The 21,113-nt window shown below is 34.1% G+C and overlaps 1 protein-coding gene across 9 annotated transcripts in view; it reads right to left on the bottom strand.

The window, feature by feature from the left end:
- R3HDM1 (R3H domain containing 1) overlaps positions 1–21,113 on the bottom strand; it is a 127,711-nt gene that overhangs the window by 89,310 nt on the left and 17,288 nt on the right. For 8 of the 9 annotated variants that reach the window (XM_077747832.1, XM_077747828.1, XM_077747824.1 and 5 more), the window contains 8 exons: positions 17,085–17,199; positions 15,957–16,035; positions 8,152–8,211; positions 7,928–8,068; positions 2,533–2,641; positions 2,346–2,441; positions 164–201; positions 31–81 (listed from right to left, as the gene is read on the bottom strand). In XM_077747832.1, the coding sequence (XP_077603958.1) occupies positions 31–81; positions 164–201; positions 2,346–2,441; positions 2,533–2,641; positions 7,928–8,068; positions 8,152–8,211; positions 15,957–16,035; positions 17,085–17,199 (689 nt within the window). The remainder of the gene's footprint in view (positions 1–30; positions 82–163; positions 202–2,345; positions 2,442–2,532; positions 2,642–7,927; positions 8,069–8,151; positions 8,212–15,956; positions 16,036–17,084; positions 17,200–21,113) is intronic. The other variant, XM_077747825.1, reaches the window with a different exon arrangement.

Raw genomic sequence — 21,113 nt, forward strand, 5'->3', positions numbered from 1 at the left:
CAATACTACATGAAAACATGCTTCCAATACCTAAATATCTGACGCCTCTGCTGGGTACTACTAGCATCCTCGTCTTGGATTCTGTTGGCATTTTAATAAGACATTTTAATTTTTATTAGCATCAGTCAGATAGTTAACAAATGAATGTTAAAAATTCCCTCACCTTTTGTCAATAATATAATTCTCTTGGGAACACAGGGACTAGAAAGAAAGAAGAAATATAAAAAGTTGAGATTTTGTCAAATACATAATGCATCCGTAAACTGGTGACGGCAACAAAAATCATGTGTAATAATATGTAAAAAGTATCACCTAGCCCTGCTCCCAAAATCCAAAAGAGTGATAAGGGCACATAAACAACAATGAAATTATTTTTGGCTTGGAGACCCTATGCTTACTTTTAACAGATACACATACTGAAGCCATTCGATTTTGTGGTACAAATTAATTTGAAATTCAAATAATCTCTTCCAAACAAGTGAATCCCTTTTCACTATTCTGTACTAAAGGTGTACATCGATCTGTAGATTCCACCTCATTCACTCAATAAATATTTTGATCACCTATGCTTTGGTTGTAGCTGGAGCAGTGAACAAGCAAGCAGTTATACCTCAATGCAGCTCAAAACCAAATTGCTCTAATGCTATTAACTTAGTTCAGGCAACCACCATTTTTACTTGTATTATTACAACAGTCTTGTATCTAGTTTTCCAGCCACTAGTTTTCCCCTTTTCATCCAATTTAAACAACAAACATCACAAAAGTCTTTCTAAAATGTCAATCTTATCACACCGCTTCCCTCCTTTAACAGCTCTCTGCTGTTCACACAGGGGTCAGCAAACTATGGTCAGCCACCTGTTTTTACAAATAAAGTTTACTGGAACACAGTCATGCCCATTTACGTCATATATTTTCTATGTCTGCTTTCACATTAAAAAGGCAGATTTGAGTTGTTGTAATAAAAGACCGCATGGCTCTAAAAGCCTAAAATACTAATTATCTGGCTCTTTATGAAAAGGTTTGCTGACTCCTGCTCTAGCTAAAGACCCAACCACCTTAACCACCTTTCAGGGACAGGTCATCTGCTTCCTGCTTATTTCTCTAATCTAAACTTCCCTCGCTCCCTGTGTCACCTAGTCCAGTTCCTCTGAATTTTCCAGTCCTCATGTGTTAACTTCTCCTTTACCTCTGGGCCTCTGCAAATACTGACTCTCTACTTGGAACACTTAACTCCCCTGGAGTCTCTTTTTGGAAGCTAACTCTCCCTCTCACTCCTCAGTTCCGTTTCGTGATGTTTCTTCTCTGCTGTGTCCCTTATTTTACCTTCATGTCTCCACACACATCATAGACCATATTGTCATTTCTTGGCTATTCATCAGGGTAGAGACCTCATCAATCTCACAAACTACAGAGAGAATTACATCTAGTTTATTAGGCTCTGAGTGCAGCAGACCTGGGCTGAAATCCCAAACTCTTGTCATTTTCTAGCTACACGATCTTTCACTACTTAGCCTCCTCAAACTTCAGTTTCCTTATCTGCAAGATAAAGACAATGATAATATCAATCATAGGTAGTGCTGTTTGGAGGATAACTTATTTTAAGTATAAATGGATGTGTCCTCCAGTGCCCAGCACAGCACCTACTTTAGGTGCTCAGTAAGATTTTTATGAATATTAACTGATAGTTTGGATTTTAATGATACTCTTTGTTTTTTTAACATTGAAGAAATTTCCATCTCTGGCAATGTTAACACAAATTACATACACTCATATATCCTAGAATAAAACATAGTACTAAACAGAATGGGTGCGTAACAGACACTGGCAAAATCAAACTAAATCTTTTCTCAAATGTATGTATAAAATAATTACCCACTTTAAAGATTTCTTTCACATAAGCACTTAAAAGTAGACAATATTAATCTAAAAATTAGTTTTATTTTAAAAAAAAGGAACAAGTTATTTATTGAGAAAAATCTACTACAAGTAGAACTTAGAGTCCATGATTTTGTAGACTATGATGAATGTTCTAAAATATCTCAAGTCTGTGAGAAGTTTCAAAGAAAAAACAATTATACGAACTACATACTCAGATCAATATACTACTCCTGTAGTCATCAGCATGCAGCTGTTGAAATATTTATGTAACTGCTATAATGTAGCATTTTATAAACTATTAAGTTATTAACATGAACAAGACAGATTTCAGTATTTCTAACAAGTGACTTTATACATAACAAATACGGTTACAAATAAATGACCAATTGATTATAGAAGGACTGAGTCCCTCTAACCCATTTATCATATATTCTAACAGTGGGATCTAAATATAAATCAGTACATACATCTTGGGAAAATATTCGGTCTCTCGCTCTCTGGTACTCTTCTTCTCTTTCTTCTATAGATTTGCTTCTTCTGTCATCTTTCAAACGTATTCTCATCTAAAGAAACAAAAACAATTAACTCCTGGGAAAATTATCAACTGGGGGTAAGTCCAGCACCCAGAGAAAAGCTGCAGTCATGACAGATTACCTGATTATCATCTTTGTCAAAGCTGGAGTTGTCTCTCTTGAGGATATACCGTTTCTGAAAATCTTCACCTTTATCATCCTTAATATGTTCACTGAATTTCTGATCAGGTCTAAAAAATCCCCGAAGGGAACAGGAAAGACAGTACACAACCAGAAATGTTAAATACAACATTTTATGAATGCAAATTACCACTCATTAGTGCCGCTAATAATTAATATTTATGTTATCTCATTTACTCTTCATAATAATCTTATGAAAAGATATTAACTACCCTATGTTATGACTGAAAGGCCATATGGAAAATATACTGTGGGCTCTGGGACTGAACTATTTGGATTCAAATATTCAGCTTTACCACTTTAGTTGCTTCAGGACTTGTGTAAGTTACTTAACCTTTCTGTTCCCTAGTTTCCTCACTCATAAAATGAATTACAGTATACCTACTTCATAGGGTTGTTCTGAAAATCAAGTGAATTAATCAATGAACTGCATTTAAAACAGTAAACACTCAGTAGAAGTTTGTTATTATTATAAATATTACTGAAAAAAGCTGAGGTTCAAATGGCTAAGGCTACTGTCCAAGGTCAAGGGCAAGTGAATGACTGAGCCACAGTTGGAGCATTGGTATGTCAGACTCAAAGCCTATTTATCCTCTTTGCATTGCCTCCTCTAAATCTAAGAAAAAATTCTGGGAAAAAGAGAAAAGTATAGTGTTGCATCTTGTATTACAGTCCTACATCTGGTGTGATATAATTGAAAGCAATAAAGTTTTTTGTGGCTGATTTAATTAAAACTTAAGAGGCTAATTTCAAATTCAACCATGAATTCTTAATTATAGTAGGTACATCTTTGTTTTACATTAATTGAAACAGGTTACAAAAGAAATAGTTCTTTTTTGGAGGTTCAAGTTGTATCCTAAACTAATAATTATAAAATTATAACAATACATTTTATGGCTGATTTTTCTTTTCTCTACAGAAATGTTGCAAGTTCTAATGGGATCCTGAAGACATACATAAGGTTGTAGTCCATGGAAAATTAAAATGATATAAAACTTCCCTTTCTAAAATATACTGTCAGCTTCAACAAATTAATTTAATACTCTTATGACTTAATAACATCCTATTATAAAATTGGAATTACTCTTTTGAAATACATGGTATGTAAAAATACATTTAGAGGTACAAGGAAAGTCTAACTGAAGCCCTGAGTAGTGTTTTACATATAGCTTAAATATGTATCATATAGTGACATAATATACTGTGAATACCAAGTAAATTTCTGAACCAAATAAACCTAAGTAATGACATCTTCAGCGTGACCATATCTATCATTATACAGAATATTCAAGCAATGCTTCTGGATATTTGTTTTAATCTAGTGAATTTTTAATAAAGTACTGTTTCTATATCCTGTCAAATTATGCGAAATGAGATTTAAAAATGAAACTTATCTAAGTAAGTTGAAGAAATCTTTATTTTACAATGTACTTAGGTGAAACGAAGGGCAGATCCCCACACAGAGCTATATATATACAGAACTAAGAAGAACAAGAACAAGAGTAAAAACAATTTCATGACCAAACTGATAAGAAAAAGACTGCTTTCTTTAGTAGGAATTTGAACGATTGTCTATTTAGTTCTGAAGATGGTAGTATGTTGTTATTTCTGTCACAGGGTTACCCTGTTCACTTAGATCAACTATTTTTGTAGCTGTTCAAAGTCATCTTTTCTTACTGAAGGTGTCTGTACTTGGGTGTGAGAGTTACTCCAAAGTCAACTCTAAGGTTTAACCAAGGGCCTGGCAACTTTTCTAAGAGCAGCTGGATTCCCACACCAAATAGCATCGGCAGGCATTTCAGCTAACCTTAAGACTGTCTTACCTCTTTCTTTTATAGATGCCTGAATTTACTGCCCTGCAATCGCCAACTTCCCGCTCCATTGAGACACCCCAGTGGACACCGGGTTGTTGACATCCACAACACCACTGGTTCAAGGCTGGAGCGGGTAATCTGCCTATGAGGAAAAGGTAAGTTTGCATTTATTCAATGTGGAGCAGATCTCTAAGGTTTTCTGATTTACAACCTTCTTCATATTCCAGAAGATATAAAATAAGAATACAGTGTAACTTCAATGATCTGAATGTCTAGTTATAATTATGCTACTAATCCATTCTTTTTTAATTACATCATAAACATTACATTTAGCCAAACTTTTGATTACTTTGATAAAGAGAACCTTAAAGCTTTCTGACATCATTCATAGCATTCAAATAACTGAGGTTACACTGTATCGAAAACCTTAGAGAGTCATCAGTCGAAATGTTAGACAAAATGCCTGCTAATGTACATGTGTTTGGGTATCCAGCAGCTCTGAGTAATGTTGAAAGGTATTGGTTAAATGATTTTGAGTTCTATTCACCTTTAGTTCAGTCATCTTATGGTTGCTATCCTATTTGAGCTACAACTAATTGGGAAATGACTAACTGATGAGGATATTATTAAAAGAGTAAGGAATAAGCAGAGAAAAATTAAGTAAGATTCTCATTTGCAGATAAAATTATCCCTAAAGGAAGACAAGGTCCTTTTCAAAGATATCTATCTTCATTAACTTAATATTAATTGTAGGAATAAACATTTAAAAATTCTAGGTTCCACCAATGTATTTAGTTGAAAAAATACTATATGCAATGGATAAAACCAATTTTATACCCATAAACAATACGGCAGCTATCAAAGTAAAGGTCATTGTTAACAGAAGGCACATAAGTGAATAAATACAACCATGCAAATGAATAGTGCAGAGATAAGACCCTAGTAGCCATCTCTATCAAAATAACACTAGCATTCTTCACAAAGCTACAACAATTCTAATATGTGTATGGCACCAGAAAAGACCCTGAATAGCCAAAGCAATCCTGAAAAAGAAAACCAAAGATGGAGGCATCACAATTCCAGACTTTAAGCTGTATTACAAAGCTGTAATCATCAAGACAGTGTGGTATTGGCACAAAAACAGACACTCAGATCAATGGAACAGAAGAGAGAACCCAGAAATGGACACATAAACCTATGACCAACTAATCTTTGACAAAGCAGGAAAGAATATTCAATGGAATAAAGACAGTCTCTTCAGCAAATGGTGCTGGGAAAACTGGACAGCGACATGCAGAAAAATGAACCTGGACCACTTTCTGAATACCATACACAAAAACAAACTCAAAATGGATGAAAGATCTCAACATAAGACAGGAAGCCATCAAAATCCTAGAAGAGAAAACAGGCAATAGCCTCTTTGACCTTGGCTGCTGCAACTTCTTACTTGACATGTCTCCAGAGGGAAGGGAAACCAAAACAAAAATGAACTATTGGGACCTCATCAAGATAGAAAGCTTCTGCATAGTGAAGGAAACAATAAGCAAAACTAAAAGCCAAGCAATGGAATGAGAAAAGGTATTTACAAATGACATGTCAGATAAAGGGTTATCGAAAATCTTTAAAGAATTTATCAAACTCAACACCCAAAAAACAAATCATCCAGTGAAAAAATGGACAAAAGACATAAATAGACACTTTTTCAAAGAAGACATCCAGATGGCTAACCAACACATGAAAAGATGTTCAACATTACTCATCATCAAGGAAATACAAATCAAAACCACAATGAGATACCACTTCACAACTGTCAGAATGACTAAAATTAACAAATCAGGTAACAACAGATGTTGGTGAAGATGTGGAGAAAGAGGAATCCTTTTGTTCTGCTGGTGGGAATGAGGACTAGCAGGGCCTCCCTGGAAAAAAGTATGGGGGTTCCTCAAAAAATTAAATATAGAGCTACTCTATGACCCAGCAATTGCACTACTAGGTATTTATCCAAAGGATACAGGAGTGCTGATTTGAAAGGGGCACAATGTACCCCAATGTTTAGGGCAGCATTATCAACCACAGCCAAAGTATGAGAAGAGCCCAAATGTCCATGGACTTATAAATGGATAAAGAATATGTGTTATTATAGAGTGGAGTATTGCTCAGCNCAGTCAGAGAAAGAAAAATATATGGAGTTCACTCATATGTGGAATTTAAGATACAAAACAGATGAATGTAAGGGAAGGGAAGCAAAAATATAAAAATAGAGAGGTAGACACTATAAGAAACTCTTAAATACAGAGAGCAAACTGAGGGTTGCTGGCAGGGTGTTGGATGCAGGTAAGGGTAAGAGGGGTGAGGGGCAATATGGAGGACACCTGGGATGAGTACTGGGTGTTACATGTAAGAGATGAATCACTAATTTCTATTTCTGAAATTATTACTACATTTTATGTTAACTAACTTGGATTTAAATAAAAATAGACCCTAAGAGAAGTATAGCTTCAAGAAAAGCAGAGAAGTAATTAATTTTAGCATTATCTAGGTCATTTGAAGCTGACTGCTGCTCGTTACCACAGACTCACTGCTGCCACATTATGAAATTGATATAGAAAATTCCAATAGGCAGATTACCACCAAAGTATAAATTTTAGCTGAACTTAATTAGTTGCTTTAGGACTAGTTTTAGAAACTGGCAGAGGAGGGGCGCCTGGATGGCTCAGTTGGCTGAGTGTCCAACTCTTGATTTCAGCTCAGGTCATGATCCCAGGGTCATGGGGTTCGAGGCCTGTTTTGGGCTCTGTGCTTAGCATGGAACCTGCTTAGGATTCTCTCTCTCTCTCTCTCTCTCTCTCTCTCCCTCCCCCCTCCCCCTCNATGTTAAAATTTTAGGTGCCTCTGCATTGAGTTTTTTAGTTCTAAATACCAGCACTGATGATGTAATTCATGAACACTATAAAGGTATCATCTTTTTAAGCAAATGGCTCCTCTCAACTCCTTATAAACCTTCCTCAGTTAATTGTACACAGCTCAAAAGGAGGAATATAGCATTATGGATAATACTATATTAACCAACAGCCCCACCTTCTTGAGATTTGTGGGAGAAAGAAGCAAAACCAGAGGTTGAAAGAATGGTAAAATGATGGAAGATAAATTGAAAGTGAGGGTATCAAACTGTGCCTCAAAAAAAAAAAAAAAAGCAACAAATTTGCCTAAGATTGGCCACAGCTATCTAAATTACATTAATTAAAAAAATCTAAGTGAATGTTTTTGAAACATCACTGCTACTATGATTTCTAAAGTTTTTTTGTTTTTGCTTTTTTAAACCAGTCCTCATTCATCTGCCTTATTTTAGTCTAGACTGGTGCATTTTGTACCTGGTATGCTAAATGTATTTGTGGCCCTATTACGTAAGGTTGTCATAAAGCTGCTAAAACCGATGGGAAAACCTCAGATGAAAGGTGCTGTAGAAAGATAAAGTATGATCACACACATACTTAACAAATGCCTACATTTGTTGATACTTACATTCTTGTATTGCTAGTTTTGTTTACTATGACAGACTTCCCACTCTGATCAACATTGTGGTCTAATCCAAAGTAAGCAGCTACTCTGTGTAATAGCATCCTATGGTAAGATGTCATTGGGGGAAATTTTTTACGTGGAGACCTAGAAGTAGAAGAAAAACTAATTTAGTACATCAAGGAGAACGATGATGACAATTTGTTTTCTTGTTAAATGTCAGGACTTACTCATTATTACCAATGAAATCTAAAATTTCTTGTTCCAATTTCAACAGCATCATTCTGTCCCTGAAACAAAATATGAAGACTCTTATATATAAAACTTAACAATGAAATAATCATAAACCCTGAATTATTATGGCTAATTTTTTTCCTAAAAACTGTACAATGAGGAGTATCACAAGCTTAATGCTAGAAAATATAGATGATTTCTAAAAAAGGAATATTTAAAAAAAATTAAAGATGACTGTTTTTAGTTTAATTTCTTATGGACAATTTCAGACATATACAAATGTTAAGGGAACTATGTAATGAATCACAATGTAGCCTTTATTCAACTTCAACAATTATCAACACGTGGCCATTCTTAAAACAGATATTTAGATCTGCTGAGTGTAACTATATTGGAGTCTGTTCTGTTGATACGTGCATAATAAGAGCATGTTAATCTTTTATTTTCTTACTAAAGCTGAGAAATAGCAAGAAAACAGACATCTTTAGCTAGGTTCATGACTTTGTTATGCTAAACTCCATAGAAACAGTACTCTAAAGAACATGCAATGCCAGTAACAACAGGAATACTCCTAAGGGAATATAATGCTAGCATACAGATGCAACTATAGCAGAGAAGTATGAATTACATACTAATTCTGACTCAGAAGGAGAAGCCTTTTCAAATCATTCTGTAAACTTGTATTATGTATTTTTAAGACTTAGGAAATTTTTGATCCAAAAATAAAAACGAACCCCAGGCCTTCAACATGAAAAATAAAGGGCTCTAGGGAGTACCTGCATGTGCTCCTTTATACCACTAGAGTCCTATTTAACGCATATATGCTGTAACAATAAATGGTATCACTACTCCCCAAAGGACTTCTTTGCTCACATACCAAGAACATGGCTCAAAAGAGTATTCTTGTGCTCACTGGAAATTTCATGTGCTTGAGAAACGAACAAACAAACACACCCAGAGAACCTTAAAACCAGAAGTAGCTTCTCAGATCATTCAGTTCCATCTCTGATCAAGAAAACTAGGCCAAAGGTTAATGTTTCCCTCTCAAATAAGTAATACATAGTCTGTCTCAGACTCTAACAGAGCAGAGAATCTATTGCCCCTGCTTAAGCAGCCTGAAAGTCTATACTATACACCAGCACTGAGTTTTTTTTTTTTTAATGTTTTTTATTTATTTCTGAGAGAGATGCGTAAGCAGGGAAGGGTCAGAGAGAGAGGGAGACACAGAATCTGAAGCAGGCTCCAGGCTCTGAGCTAGCCGTCAGCACAGGGCCCGATGCGGGGCTCAAACCCACGAACCATGAGATCATGACCTGAGCTGAAAGTCGGACGCTTAACCGACTGAGCCACCCAGGCGCCCCAATCAGCACTGAGTTTTGACCCTTCCTCTTCATTGCAAAGAAGTCTCATAAAACAAAGTGATACTTTTGACCATACATTTTTCTCTTGAAAAACCAAGAGAAAAACATGCCTACCTGGTGACTACAAACACAAAGGTCAAATGGGATTACATTTTAAAACAAATTCTAGCAACATTCAATTCTGCCCCCAAACCTGGTTCTCCTTTAGAATTCCTCAACTCAGTAAGTGGCACTATCTTTTATTCAGCATAAAAGAGTAAGAAGCATTTTTGGCTTGCTACAGTCCCTTTTCTAATTCTCCTATGCAGTTAACTACTACTGCAAGTTTTTTTTTTAAATTCTTTTAATGCTTATTTTTGAGAGAGACAGAGAGAGACAGAGTGCAAGCAGGGGAGGGGCAGAGAGAGAGGAAGACACAGAATCTGAAACAGGCTCCAGGCTCTGAGCTGTCAGCACAGAGCCTGACGTGGAGCTTGAATCCATGAGCTATGAGATCATGACCTGAGCTGAAGTGAGATACCCAACCAATTAAGCCACCCAGGTGTTCCACTAATGAAAGTTTTACTTACCTTCTACCAACTTTTCTTTTATTTCCACTGCTGCTAGCCTGGATTCAAGCAAGCAGGATCTCTGGCTTGACTACTGTAACAGCAGTCTATTGTTTCTCTGTGTCTTCCCTCCTTATCTATTCTACCTGGAACAGCCCTAATGATCTTTTAAAAACATGTGTGACAGGGCACCAGGATGGCTCAGCTGGTTAAGTGTCCAGCTTTGGCTCCGATCATGATCTCACACTCCGTGAGTTCAAGCCCCACATCAGGCTCTGTGCTGACAGCTCAGAGCCTGGAGCCTGCTTTGGATTCTATGTCTCCTACTCTCTGACCCTTAACTGCTCACACTCTGTCTGTCTCTCTCTCAAAAATAAACTTTAAAAAACAACAACACATGTGTAACCACATGTTATTGCCTTGATTAAATATTTATCACAGGCTTCCCACTGCTCTGACATTAGAAATAAACATCTGTAATGGGGCCTACAAAGTAAGCATGATTTGGTCTTTACCTCTTCAGACTCATCTTCTCCTTAATAACAAAACTCTTATCATTTTGGTTATCTCTGTCTTGCCAAGCTCCTTCCTGTCTCAGGTTACTTGAACATGTTTTCCTTTGCCTCGAACAACTTCCTATTTCTTAGAATCTGTTTCTTTCATACTTTTGTTTAAAAGCATTTGATACAATTATCTTTGTATAGTTATTTGGACTATATAAAGAGCTCAACAAATGTATCTAAATGGAATCAAGTAATCAAATAATTTCACTCATAAAGTGTTTTAATTTTTTCCCTGAAACTTTTATAGGAAATTTTTACTTCACTGAGATTTTTACTCCTCCCCTCCTCCCCATCCCCACAAAAGGACTTATCTATAAGACCCTCTTTTCATCTAACCTTTTGAGCGCAACATGTCTTGAGATTATCTAATTCTCAGTAACTTTCCTTATGCATTTTATTTTATATACTTATTGTTTAAAAAAATGGAATCTGAGGCAGACAATTTATTAAGCATTCATGAAACAGTACTTTCAAGTTGATCTTCTGCTTCACAGGTAAATGCAAACATATAATAAAAGTAGATCAATCGCTTTTAAAACCAATATGGAGGTTAAAACACATGAATAAAAGCAATTATATCTACAAAAATCAATCACAAAATATATGGATGTAAAATGTGGTATCATATATATCAAACATGGGGGGTAGTAGTAAAAATTTACTACTATTAGAATGTGTTCAAACTTAAGTGACCATCAACTTCATATAGACTGCTAGACGCATGTTATATATGGGCACAGCAGTAACTACAAATCAAAAACCTACACTAAATGCACACACACAAAGAGAAAGGAATCTAAGCATACCACTAATCAAAGTCATCAAAGCACAAGGGAAGAGAGCAAGAGAAAAAGAAAGGAACTGAGAACTACAAAAATGACCACAAAACAATTAACAACAAAAAAAGCCTTTAAGTATATCCCTATCAATAATTACTTTAAATGTAAATAGACTAAATACTTCAATTAAAACACATAGGGTAGGTGGATGGATAAAAAAACAGGATCCATCTATACAGTGTCTAATTTCAGACCTAAAAATACGTGCATACTGAAAGTGAAGGGATGGAAAATGACCATGCAAATGGTAACAGGGAAAAAAAAAAAAAAAAAAAAGCCAGGGTAGGAGTACTTATATCAGAAAAGATAGGAAAAAAACAAAATTTGCTTTCTGTTTTTCAACAGTAGGTAAAAGATCTGTGAAATGTGTTTCAGTGAATGTAATGCCACTGAAAAGAAATTTCTGTTACTCTATGAAAGAAAAATCTAACAATTTTACTAGCCATTGATGCATATTCAGGCTGTTTTTCCTTTTTTTCCCCCTTTCACATGTAGATCTATGGATTGCAGAGGATTTCTAACCATTATCTGGACCACTTACAAAATAAAATAAGCCCTCCTGCCTAGTTTACTAAACTTTTAGTTACTAAGAAGTATAACTTGCTAGAAAAATAAGACTGGTAATTTCCCTAAATTCTTAAGATTTACATTTCCTGCCTTTTATCTACCATAGCTTAGCCCAGGTTTCCTGTAATCTGTAATCAAGGTTAGATAATGTTGGTGATGTTCATAAGTTAGAAGATAATAATCCTTTACAGAAGCACTGCATATAGGACTCTAACACATCCACAAATTTCTGAAGGCATAGGTTTAGCAAATGAACCTAAAAGTGGGCATACTTAGTGAAATCATTATATAACCTTTTAAAGGGAACCAATGTATGCTATTATTTAAAAAATAATAAGAACAGGGATCTCAATCAAACTAATACATAAGCTCCTACCTTAATCAAAGAAGGAACAATCTTTTAGTTATTATACCAGAACTTTTCATCACTCCACTAGTCATTATACCAGAAATAACTTTAGAGAGCCTATATGCAACAAGCATACCAGTGGTTAAAAAAAAAAAAAAAAAAAGGCAGAAACAATAATGCTTCCATGTGACCACCCCCACCTTCCAACATTCCATATAAGCTTGGTCAAAATTCTGTAACAGATAATGACTAGTTAGTACAGCCTCTGCAAATACTTCTTGCAAACAGTAATTCCAGATAAACTGTTACTTAACATCTGGAGTTAAGTTTATTTATTTGGCTGAGAATAAGACAAAGATTTAATGATGATAAGAAAAATTCTGAAATGAAAGGCTGACTAAATTTCTGTATCACTAAAAATAAATCTGCTTAAAATCTAATAGAATTCTCTGAGCAATATTCAATCTTGAAAGTTTCAGTGGAAACTCACTATACTTATACAACATTTGTACCATGTAGATCTGGCAACTGTGTTTTCATTGACAGAACATGGAGTCATAAGTTATTTCTTATAAAAATCTTTTTTCTCACAAAATTTAACATTAGCTACAACTTTCGAAACCATATCGACATTAGTAATAACTTATACATTAGCCATTATTTATGCTTATTCAAATATACATGCATACATAACTAAAAAAAAAGGACTGATAATGCTACAACATGGATGAAACTTGAAAATACTATGCTAAGTGAATGAGGCCAGTCCACAAAAGACATACACATGATTTCATTCATATGAGATGTCCAAAACAGGAAACTCTATAGAGATATAAAGTAGAGTAGAACTCAAGAGCATAGAAAGGTGGTAGCTAAAGAATAGGGGGTTTCTTTTTGGAGTGATAAAAAGTTCTAAAATTGTCTGCAGTGGTGGCTCTACATATCTGTAAACATACTAAGAACCATTAAATTGTACACTTAAAAATACATATGCAGATAACTTTAAAACTTTTATATTTTAGAAGCAGAGAACTGTACAACAGAAAAAAATCTGGGATGTATAAAAATAGATTCCTAATTGTTATTCTTACTGAGGTCTCTCCTATGGGTTCAGAGAAATGAAAAATCCATCCTATCTTGCTTTATGGAAATTAGCTAGGTATTTCCTACCCCCAACCCACTGAGTTCTGGTTTCCCCCATCCCATCCCAAATGAAACAATTTGTTAAAATAGCCACGATCTTCCTAATTTCTTAATCTAATGGACTGGTTTTGGTACTTCTATTTTCATGTCCCTGTGTTATTTTATCTTCCATTAAACAGCTGCCCCCATTCGATCCCTTGCCCAACTTCTACGATAAATGTTCTCATGATTCTTCTGTTTTTAGAACTTAGTCTCTTCCTTTCTCATCTACCTTTTCTATATTGTCTCTCCACAGAATTTTTCCCTTATTTACTTCATCTCTTAGGGCAAACTCATCCTTCTCAAGCTTCATCTCTACTAATGACTCCTAATCCTAGTAGGTCTCATATACTTGAAAACCAGAGCCTTTTAACTGCTGAGAGACCACATCTCCTGTTTTTTCATCAGCCATCTCAAACTATACTTAGAACGTGCCCTATTCCATTCAGGCTTGCCCCTCACCCACTTTCTCAGTTAATGGGACTGTCATGCTAGCCAGAAACCTAGTAGCTATTCTGTTCTACTCTATCACCTCACATCAAATGATCACTAGGTCCCGCCTTGATACTTCCTGAGGATCTTCAAACATGTCGTTTCCTCTTTATTCTTCTCTATGGTGTCCTATCCATAGGACAATATATTCTTTGTTGGCCCCTCATTGCCAAAGTAATCTTTCTAAAATACAAATCTGATTACGGCATTACCCTACCCAAAATTCTTTAGTTACTCTTCAACTCAGCACCATATTCAGTACTTCTTAAATGGTGTGCTATTGACTATTTTTCTTTTCATCGTCTTAAAGATATCTTTAGGATCCCTGGCATCCCAGCAGCACTCCACACTCACTGGGATTCACCACCCTACAGCGATGGTACAATCCGAGCTCGAGAACAACTGGATATGGTCTGTCTTCATACCTCACCAATATTTTTCCCATCACTTTCTAGAATCCCTTGCCACATTCCTCCCTGCTAGACTTTCCTTGGACATACTACTTCCTCTCTCACACTATTGTGCCTTGGTCTGTGCACTTCTATCTATCCTAAAATGCCTTTCTCATGTTTCTCTATATGGATAGCTTCCACTTAAAGCAATATGAATTTAAGGCTCAGCCCAGGCATTACTTTTTCAGTGAAGCCTTCCCATATCCTATCAAAAAGAGGTTGGGGCTCCCTCCTTGTGTTTTTATAGCACCTCCAAAAACTTCTTTTACAACCTCAATTCGATTTTAATTGTATATTCTATGTGTTTTCCTAGCTCAGACACAGTGAGTACTTTAAGATAGGGATTATATCTTCATCTTTCTATCTACAGTGTTTTTAGCACAAAGCTTGGAACATGACGGATGCTCAGTAAATGCCTTTTTAATGAACTAATGAATTAATCATTCTGTTGTGACCACCACTGAGGAATAAACTTGAACTGAAGAAAAAAAAAGTCAGGCAGACTTGTCTTATTTTCTCTTCACTCTATACTATACTCCTTCAGCCCTGTATACAAGGAGATCACTTTTCATTTTGGTGGTTCTCTTTCTGGGGTTTATGTTAAATGTACAACAGAAAACCATGATGATACTGAATACAATAAATCTTTAATGAAAATAAAGATGATCTTGAAGCATGACATGAGATAAGCCTCAAAGAGACTACAGAGAGTTATTCCTGTTATCTTCCACATGCATATACCCAAAGAAAGTGTTTTACTTTCATTTTAATGGATGTTAAAGAACTCCACTCTGGGAAGCTAATATCTGGAGGTGGGATTCTTAGCCTTGGAGTTTTCTAGCCCATGAAAGTGTTTGGCAGATATTTTGTAGATAAGACTTTTGGTGGGGAGAGGCCACAAAGGGGTCAATGACCTGCCAGAAAGTTAGCATGTGTTCATTCATTAGTACCCTGGCAACACAAAGGGTTTCACAGTGACCCATATAAGGACCTTAAAAATCTTTAGGTTGAAGGTTAATACACAAGAACGAACAAAAATTCTGCATTCAGCTAAGTTCAAAAACTCAAAATGAATACACTAAGCTCTTATTTGGTTGAGTGTATAATTTTAAGGGAATTTTTTTTTTCTTTTCCACAATTCATTATTACCTCTCTACCTCAATTTTGACTCTCAATTAAGAGTCAAAATATCTTGATGATTCTGTATTTCCAAAAATTCCTACAAAAAGGATGAATTGTTTTTATATCACGGGACATGAATAATGCAAAAAAAAAATTATACATGTGCATACAGTAGACCAACAACATCTTAGCCCTAGGAAACTAAAATGTTTCTGGTGTACTTTAAACACTGCAATCTTATTCTAATATTCTAACTCAGTAATGAAAACAAACACAGCAAAATTATGGTACTCCAAGCAATGTAAACTTATAAATTTAATTTTTACCTGGGATTGTTTTTTAATGTATTTACTAAAAATTCATGTAGATCTATGCCAGTTGAATCAGTGTATTCTTGACTGGAATCTAAAAAACAATAACACAAAAACCCAGTATAAAGTTGTTTGAAAACAAATCCTTTTCCCTTTCACACATGATGCATATTTTTAAAAAAATGAGATGCCCCACATGGGAAAAAAACTGATAAGGAAGGCAAAGGGAATTTATGATGAACTCAGATGACCACAAGCTTTCTACTCCCATATAATGAGCATGACATATATTTATATAACTGCATGTACATGCATATTCTTAAATATTTTTCTCTCACACATGCCATGCCAGTTCAATTTACTCTAAAGTCTTTAAAGACCCTTTTATATACTCACCACAATTCTCATGATCAAAAATGCCTCAAGTGAAAAATTAGAATTAAATAATTATCCATATTTAGCACAAATTAAGACAGCTTAGTTCAGTTATGAATATAAGTAGAGGCAGTAATTTAGAGGTAGGAAGGAACTCTAGTTCTGAAAGAGTTATTTAGATTTAATCAAGTCTATCACCAAAGGCTTGCTTTCAAAACAGTTTTTCAAATATTCATGTTTAAGTTCTTCCCCTTAAATGTAATATACTATTTGTAATACTGGCCAATGTAACTGGTTTTATAAAGAAGTACTGTTATTGACTTGAAATGCTAGATGATGAAGTTCCTTGAAATCTGTTATAAAAGATCAACCTTCTGGGTTTCTAAGAATATTCTTACTGGATACTGAATATTTTGGAATCAGCTTGTTGTATCATACAGAATTAAAGAGTAATATTATTTTTAGCAGAATCAAGTATTCAAATTATACTGTTCTAGTCTTTCATTAGGACAGACCAATTAGAGGTCAAAACAGTGATTCTGCCTCAGTGATTCTGGCATATGTTGCAGTTTTTTAGTTAAAGCATCTTAGTGATATTCAGAATCGTGTTATGCCATTTTGCCCAGATGTGCAAATTATTTTGACACCCTTTCAGTCTGTTATCAGTTTTACTAGAGATATACTATATATAAAGTTTCAAGGGATAAAGAATAGAATAATTGACGGTAAAATTAAAATTTTGTTTGAAAACAGAAGTAAATTGCAAACCTCTTGATAACATTTTTCTGGGCAACTTATCACTGGCTTTTTCTTTTTCTGCTTCATCTTTTGAGGGCTTCTCCTCTTTTTCAAATGATTGCGTTAACTGGATCTGAATTTTCTCCTGTTGGAAGGCAAAATCAGTTATAAATGAAAATATAAAACAATTCAGTTACTACCACACATTTATATTTTTTGAGTGACACAAAACTGTTTGGGGGAAAAGGATAAAGATTTTTATGTTAACCAATTAGATTCTCATACTGGACAACAACTTAATATTTTACCATTTTTATCAAAGTCTTGATAAAAAAATGTTAAAATTAATGTTTTGAGTTCAATGTATCAATTGAAACATATCCTCAAAATTACTTTAGAGAACATAAATATTTTCTATATTACTCTGAATGTATCTACTTATAATAAAAACACTGGAGGGTAAAAAGCAAGGTCTTCTTAGCCTATTTTTGTACTGGAGATACCATGAAAAGAATAATGACCATCAATCATGATGAGTGAGTGTCAAGTCAACACTTAACCAAAAAAAGTATTTTGAGTATCCATTATAATCTCACACTCTTCCATATTCTTGCCATATAAAAATATAAGTACAAACTTTCCAAAACCAAATCCACACATCTGATTATTTTCTATTTATGACTGATGTATTACTGTTCCCCCTTCAATCACCACAGTGTTTTAGAAAGGTTTCAAACAAGATTGTTTTCCTTCTGTATGTATAAAATTTAATATTGTAAAGTAACCATATTCTATAAAACAGAAAAAGAGAAAGAATTCTACATTCCATTTCATTTCAAAAATAACAACATTACATGTAATTTCAGAACCCAAAGAAAACACTGGAAATTAATTTACATAACCTAAAAAGGTAAAAAAATAAAAATAACAACAAAGAAAAATCACAAAGCTCTGTTTATTCAGGCAAAGTAACAAAGGGAGAATAATTTCCAGACCATTTCTACTAAAGATGGAGGTATGACCTTTTTGTAGACTGAATGATAATTATTTAGTGATGAAAAACACTGATCAATTACTTCACTTTTCTCGGTGACGGCTGTGGTGGAGATAGATATAATAAGTCAACATCAAAAAGGATATAAATTTCAGGAGTTGAACTTGCAGGCACAGAATTTTATTAACCTTTTTTTTACCCATGTAATTTAGGGTTGCTGACTATTTTTATCTCTTTTTTTCTTTTGCTTCCTATTTCATCTCAGTTCAAATTTGTGCTTAGAATATAGGGCAAAAGCTCTGCACTGGCAATTTTTACTAGAATGATGAACATCTGGCTTTATGCCATCCTTTGTCTTGCCTACCAAACTTCATATATTAATCAACTTCATACATTCATCAACTGGTAAGTCATTTTTCTCATTATGACTCATTTTCTAATCCACTTTCTTTATTCTATATCTAAATGTAAAACAGATATTTAAAAATGAATCCCAGAGCTATCTTTCAGTAGTAGAATATTACAGAAGCTTTCCTGACTTAGAGACCTTACTGCTAACTCAAAAATAATCTGTAGAATCCAGGTTGGAAGAGTTCAAATTTAGGCCTTCACTAAAAGCAGCTTCCACTGAGTATCAGATTTCATTCCTAAATTCCCTTCCCAAAGCCCTATATTTTAATTACAGATATTAAACTATTTTATCAAGATGAACTGTATTTAAAAATACAGTAGGCTTCACACACCATACACTAAAAGGCCTTGCTTTTAGTAGCAAATAAACAAGACATATTAAAAAACCCAGTATTCCTTTTAAATAGACTCTTCTGACTATAAATAACTGGAAGGATAGCAACATCTCCACAGGAAGCTGTAATTTCTTTACTCTTCATTCTGTCATTGACATCTGTTATTGAGGTCACTTCCCTCTCATAAGCTCTCATCAGACACAAGTGACATCTCTTTTTTAATTGCTTCTCAAACTTTTGACTAATGAGTTTTATTGCAGATTAATTTCTCAAAAATCACATTCTGAAGTAGGCATTATTAATGGCAAAGTGTCTCTACTGCCAAGAATTAGATACTAGCATATTTCATGAGAAACAGTTTATTTTCTAACTCCCATTCACATGCGATTTAGTTAATTCAAGACTTGGAAGAAGATGACTTTCTACCAAAAGGAATAAATATCTTTTCCTCAGAGACAATAACAATGGGTTATTATCTGAAAATAAAAAAAAATTATTGTATCCAAGAGAAAGTGAGAAAGAACCTATGAAGTGTAATACTGAACTCTGGCATAAACACCTTATTCATCATTCATATGCTATAACTTAGTTTTTGAACTTTATACAAACACAAAAATTATGTGATCAATAATGTATAACATCAATATACAACATACACTCTTGATATTAATTTTTTCACATGAATTTTCACTAGACATATGTATGGAATTTTCCCTCCAGTATTTTTCAGATCAGGTTAAAATGTACAAAGATCACATCATCCTTTTTCTCATAAAGTATGCATTTTTCTTTATTAATAGTCTAATGATGAATGGCCCTTTTCATTTCTTCAATATCTTTGGACTAATTCCAGGAGGCCAAGATGGTCTAACAGTTTGGTCAATGGAATGAAGAAGTGAATTTTCAAAAGACATTACAATATCCACCGCTCCCCCTTGTATAGGTGTATTCTTTACTCTGACCTGTATAAAATAAATTTTAAGACTGCTATTTCAAAAAAACAATTTCATTGATTTCTTCCAAAGTATACCATAAACCTCTAGCCTTATTAACAACCACGTAAAAGCCAAAGGTTAACATTTAAAAATGTTCTCTAGGCAATAGTTCTTAATAAAACATTTTGATTGTATTTCTGCTTCTTGCTAGAAAGTTCATTATTACTAAAGCATATATATTTTATAGAATAAATACATAGAGCTATCTATGTAGTTAAATCTTAAATAAATATCCTAAAATTTGAACCCTATGTTCCTGACACTTGAACAAATTTCAAAAGAAACTAATTTTTGTACATTCTTCAATGATAAAAAATAATTTATTTTCAAAACCTTCCTTTTCTTGTATTTTGGAAACAAAGAAATGAAGTGCTTTTAAAAAACCCAACATGTTCTGAATATGTGACAACTATCTTTCATATCATATCATTCATTTCATATGAAGCTTTTGAGGGCATCAGCTTCTAAATCAAGGTAAAGTATAATAGTTTTTTTTGGGGGGAATTAATAAATGTACAATTGGCATTTATAAAAAAAAAAAGACGTACAACCTGCCATGGCCTTTTTTTTTAACCCTTTCCGCATTTTAGTTACAGTTTCTTAAATAACTCAGCAGTTGCTTCAATTCTTTGAAAATTATTATTGATATAGAAGAGGATATCGGGCTGCTCAAACTCTGAAGTAGAACAAACCACCCAACAGGCAGTTATCACACTGATAAAAACATTGGTTAAGGGTCCTAAATTGTTTATGGATAAATGTCCAAAGGTAACATGAGACAAAGATCAGTGCATAGCTAAAATTATTAGAAAAGTAAAGTCATGGCATTAAAAAGAATATATAAAAGGTAAACTGAACCATTTGCTTGAACCTCTGTTATTTGATATTTTATAAGTACAGACAGAAGAGAAATTAGAAGTATTAAACTATTATAGCCAACCTAACTAGAAAACTGTCTTCAGCACGCATTCAGGTTAATAAGTAAAACAATATATCAAGCCAAAGTCTTGGGTAGTCTTCTCTTCACACACAAGCAGTAAGTGTTTAATAAATTTATAAACGCCAAAAAAAAAAAAAAGGGCAAATTTCATCACAATTATGCTAAGTAGAACTACTACTTTAATATAACTTTTCAATAGTAATTTATAATCCCTTAAAATCATATGCCCAGTTAATTCTATAATCTCTAAAATTTTCCAGAGACAAACCACTGCACCAAATCTTAGAGTGAAGCAACAGGTTTTTCCGACTTTTATCTGTATCTTCAGTGGTATTATAAAGAGTTTCACTCATTTAAAATAAAACAAACAAATGAAAACACATA

The sequence above is a fragment of the Crocuta crocuta genome, unplaced genomic scaffold, assembly GCF_008692635.1.
Source record: "Crocuta crocuta isolate KB4526 unplaced genomic scaffold, BGI_CrCroc_1.0 scaffold427, whole genome shotgun sequence".
NCBI classification, from domain to species: domain Eukaryota; kingdom Metazoa; phylum Chordata; class Mammalia; order Carnivora; family Hyaenidae; genus Crocuta; species Crocuta crocuta.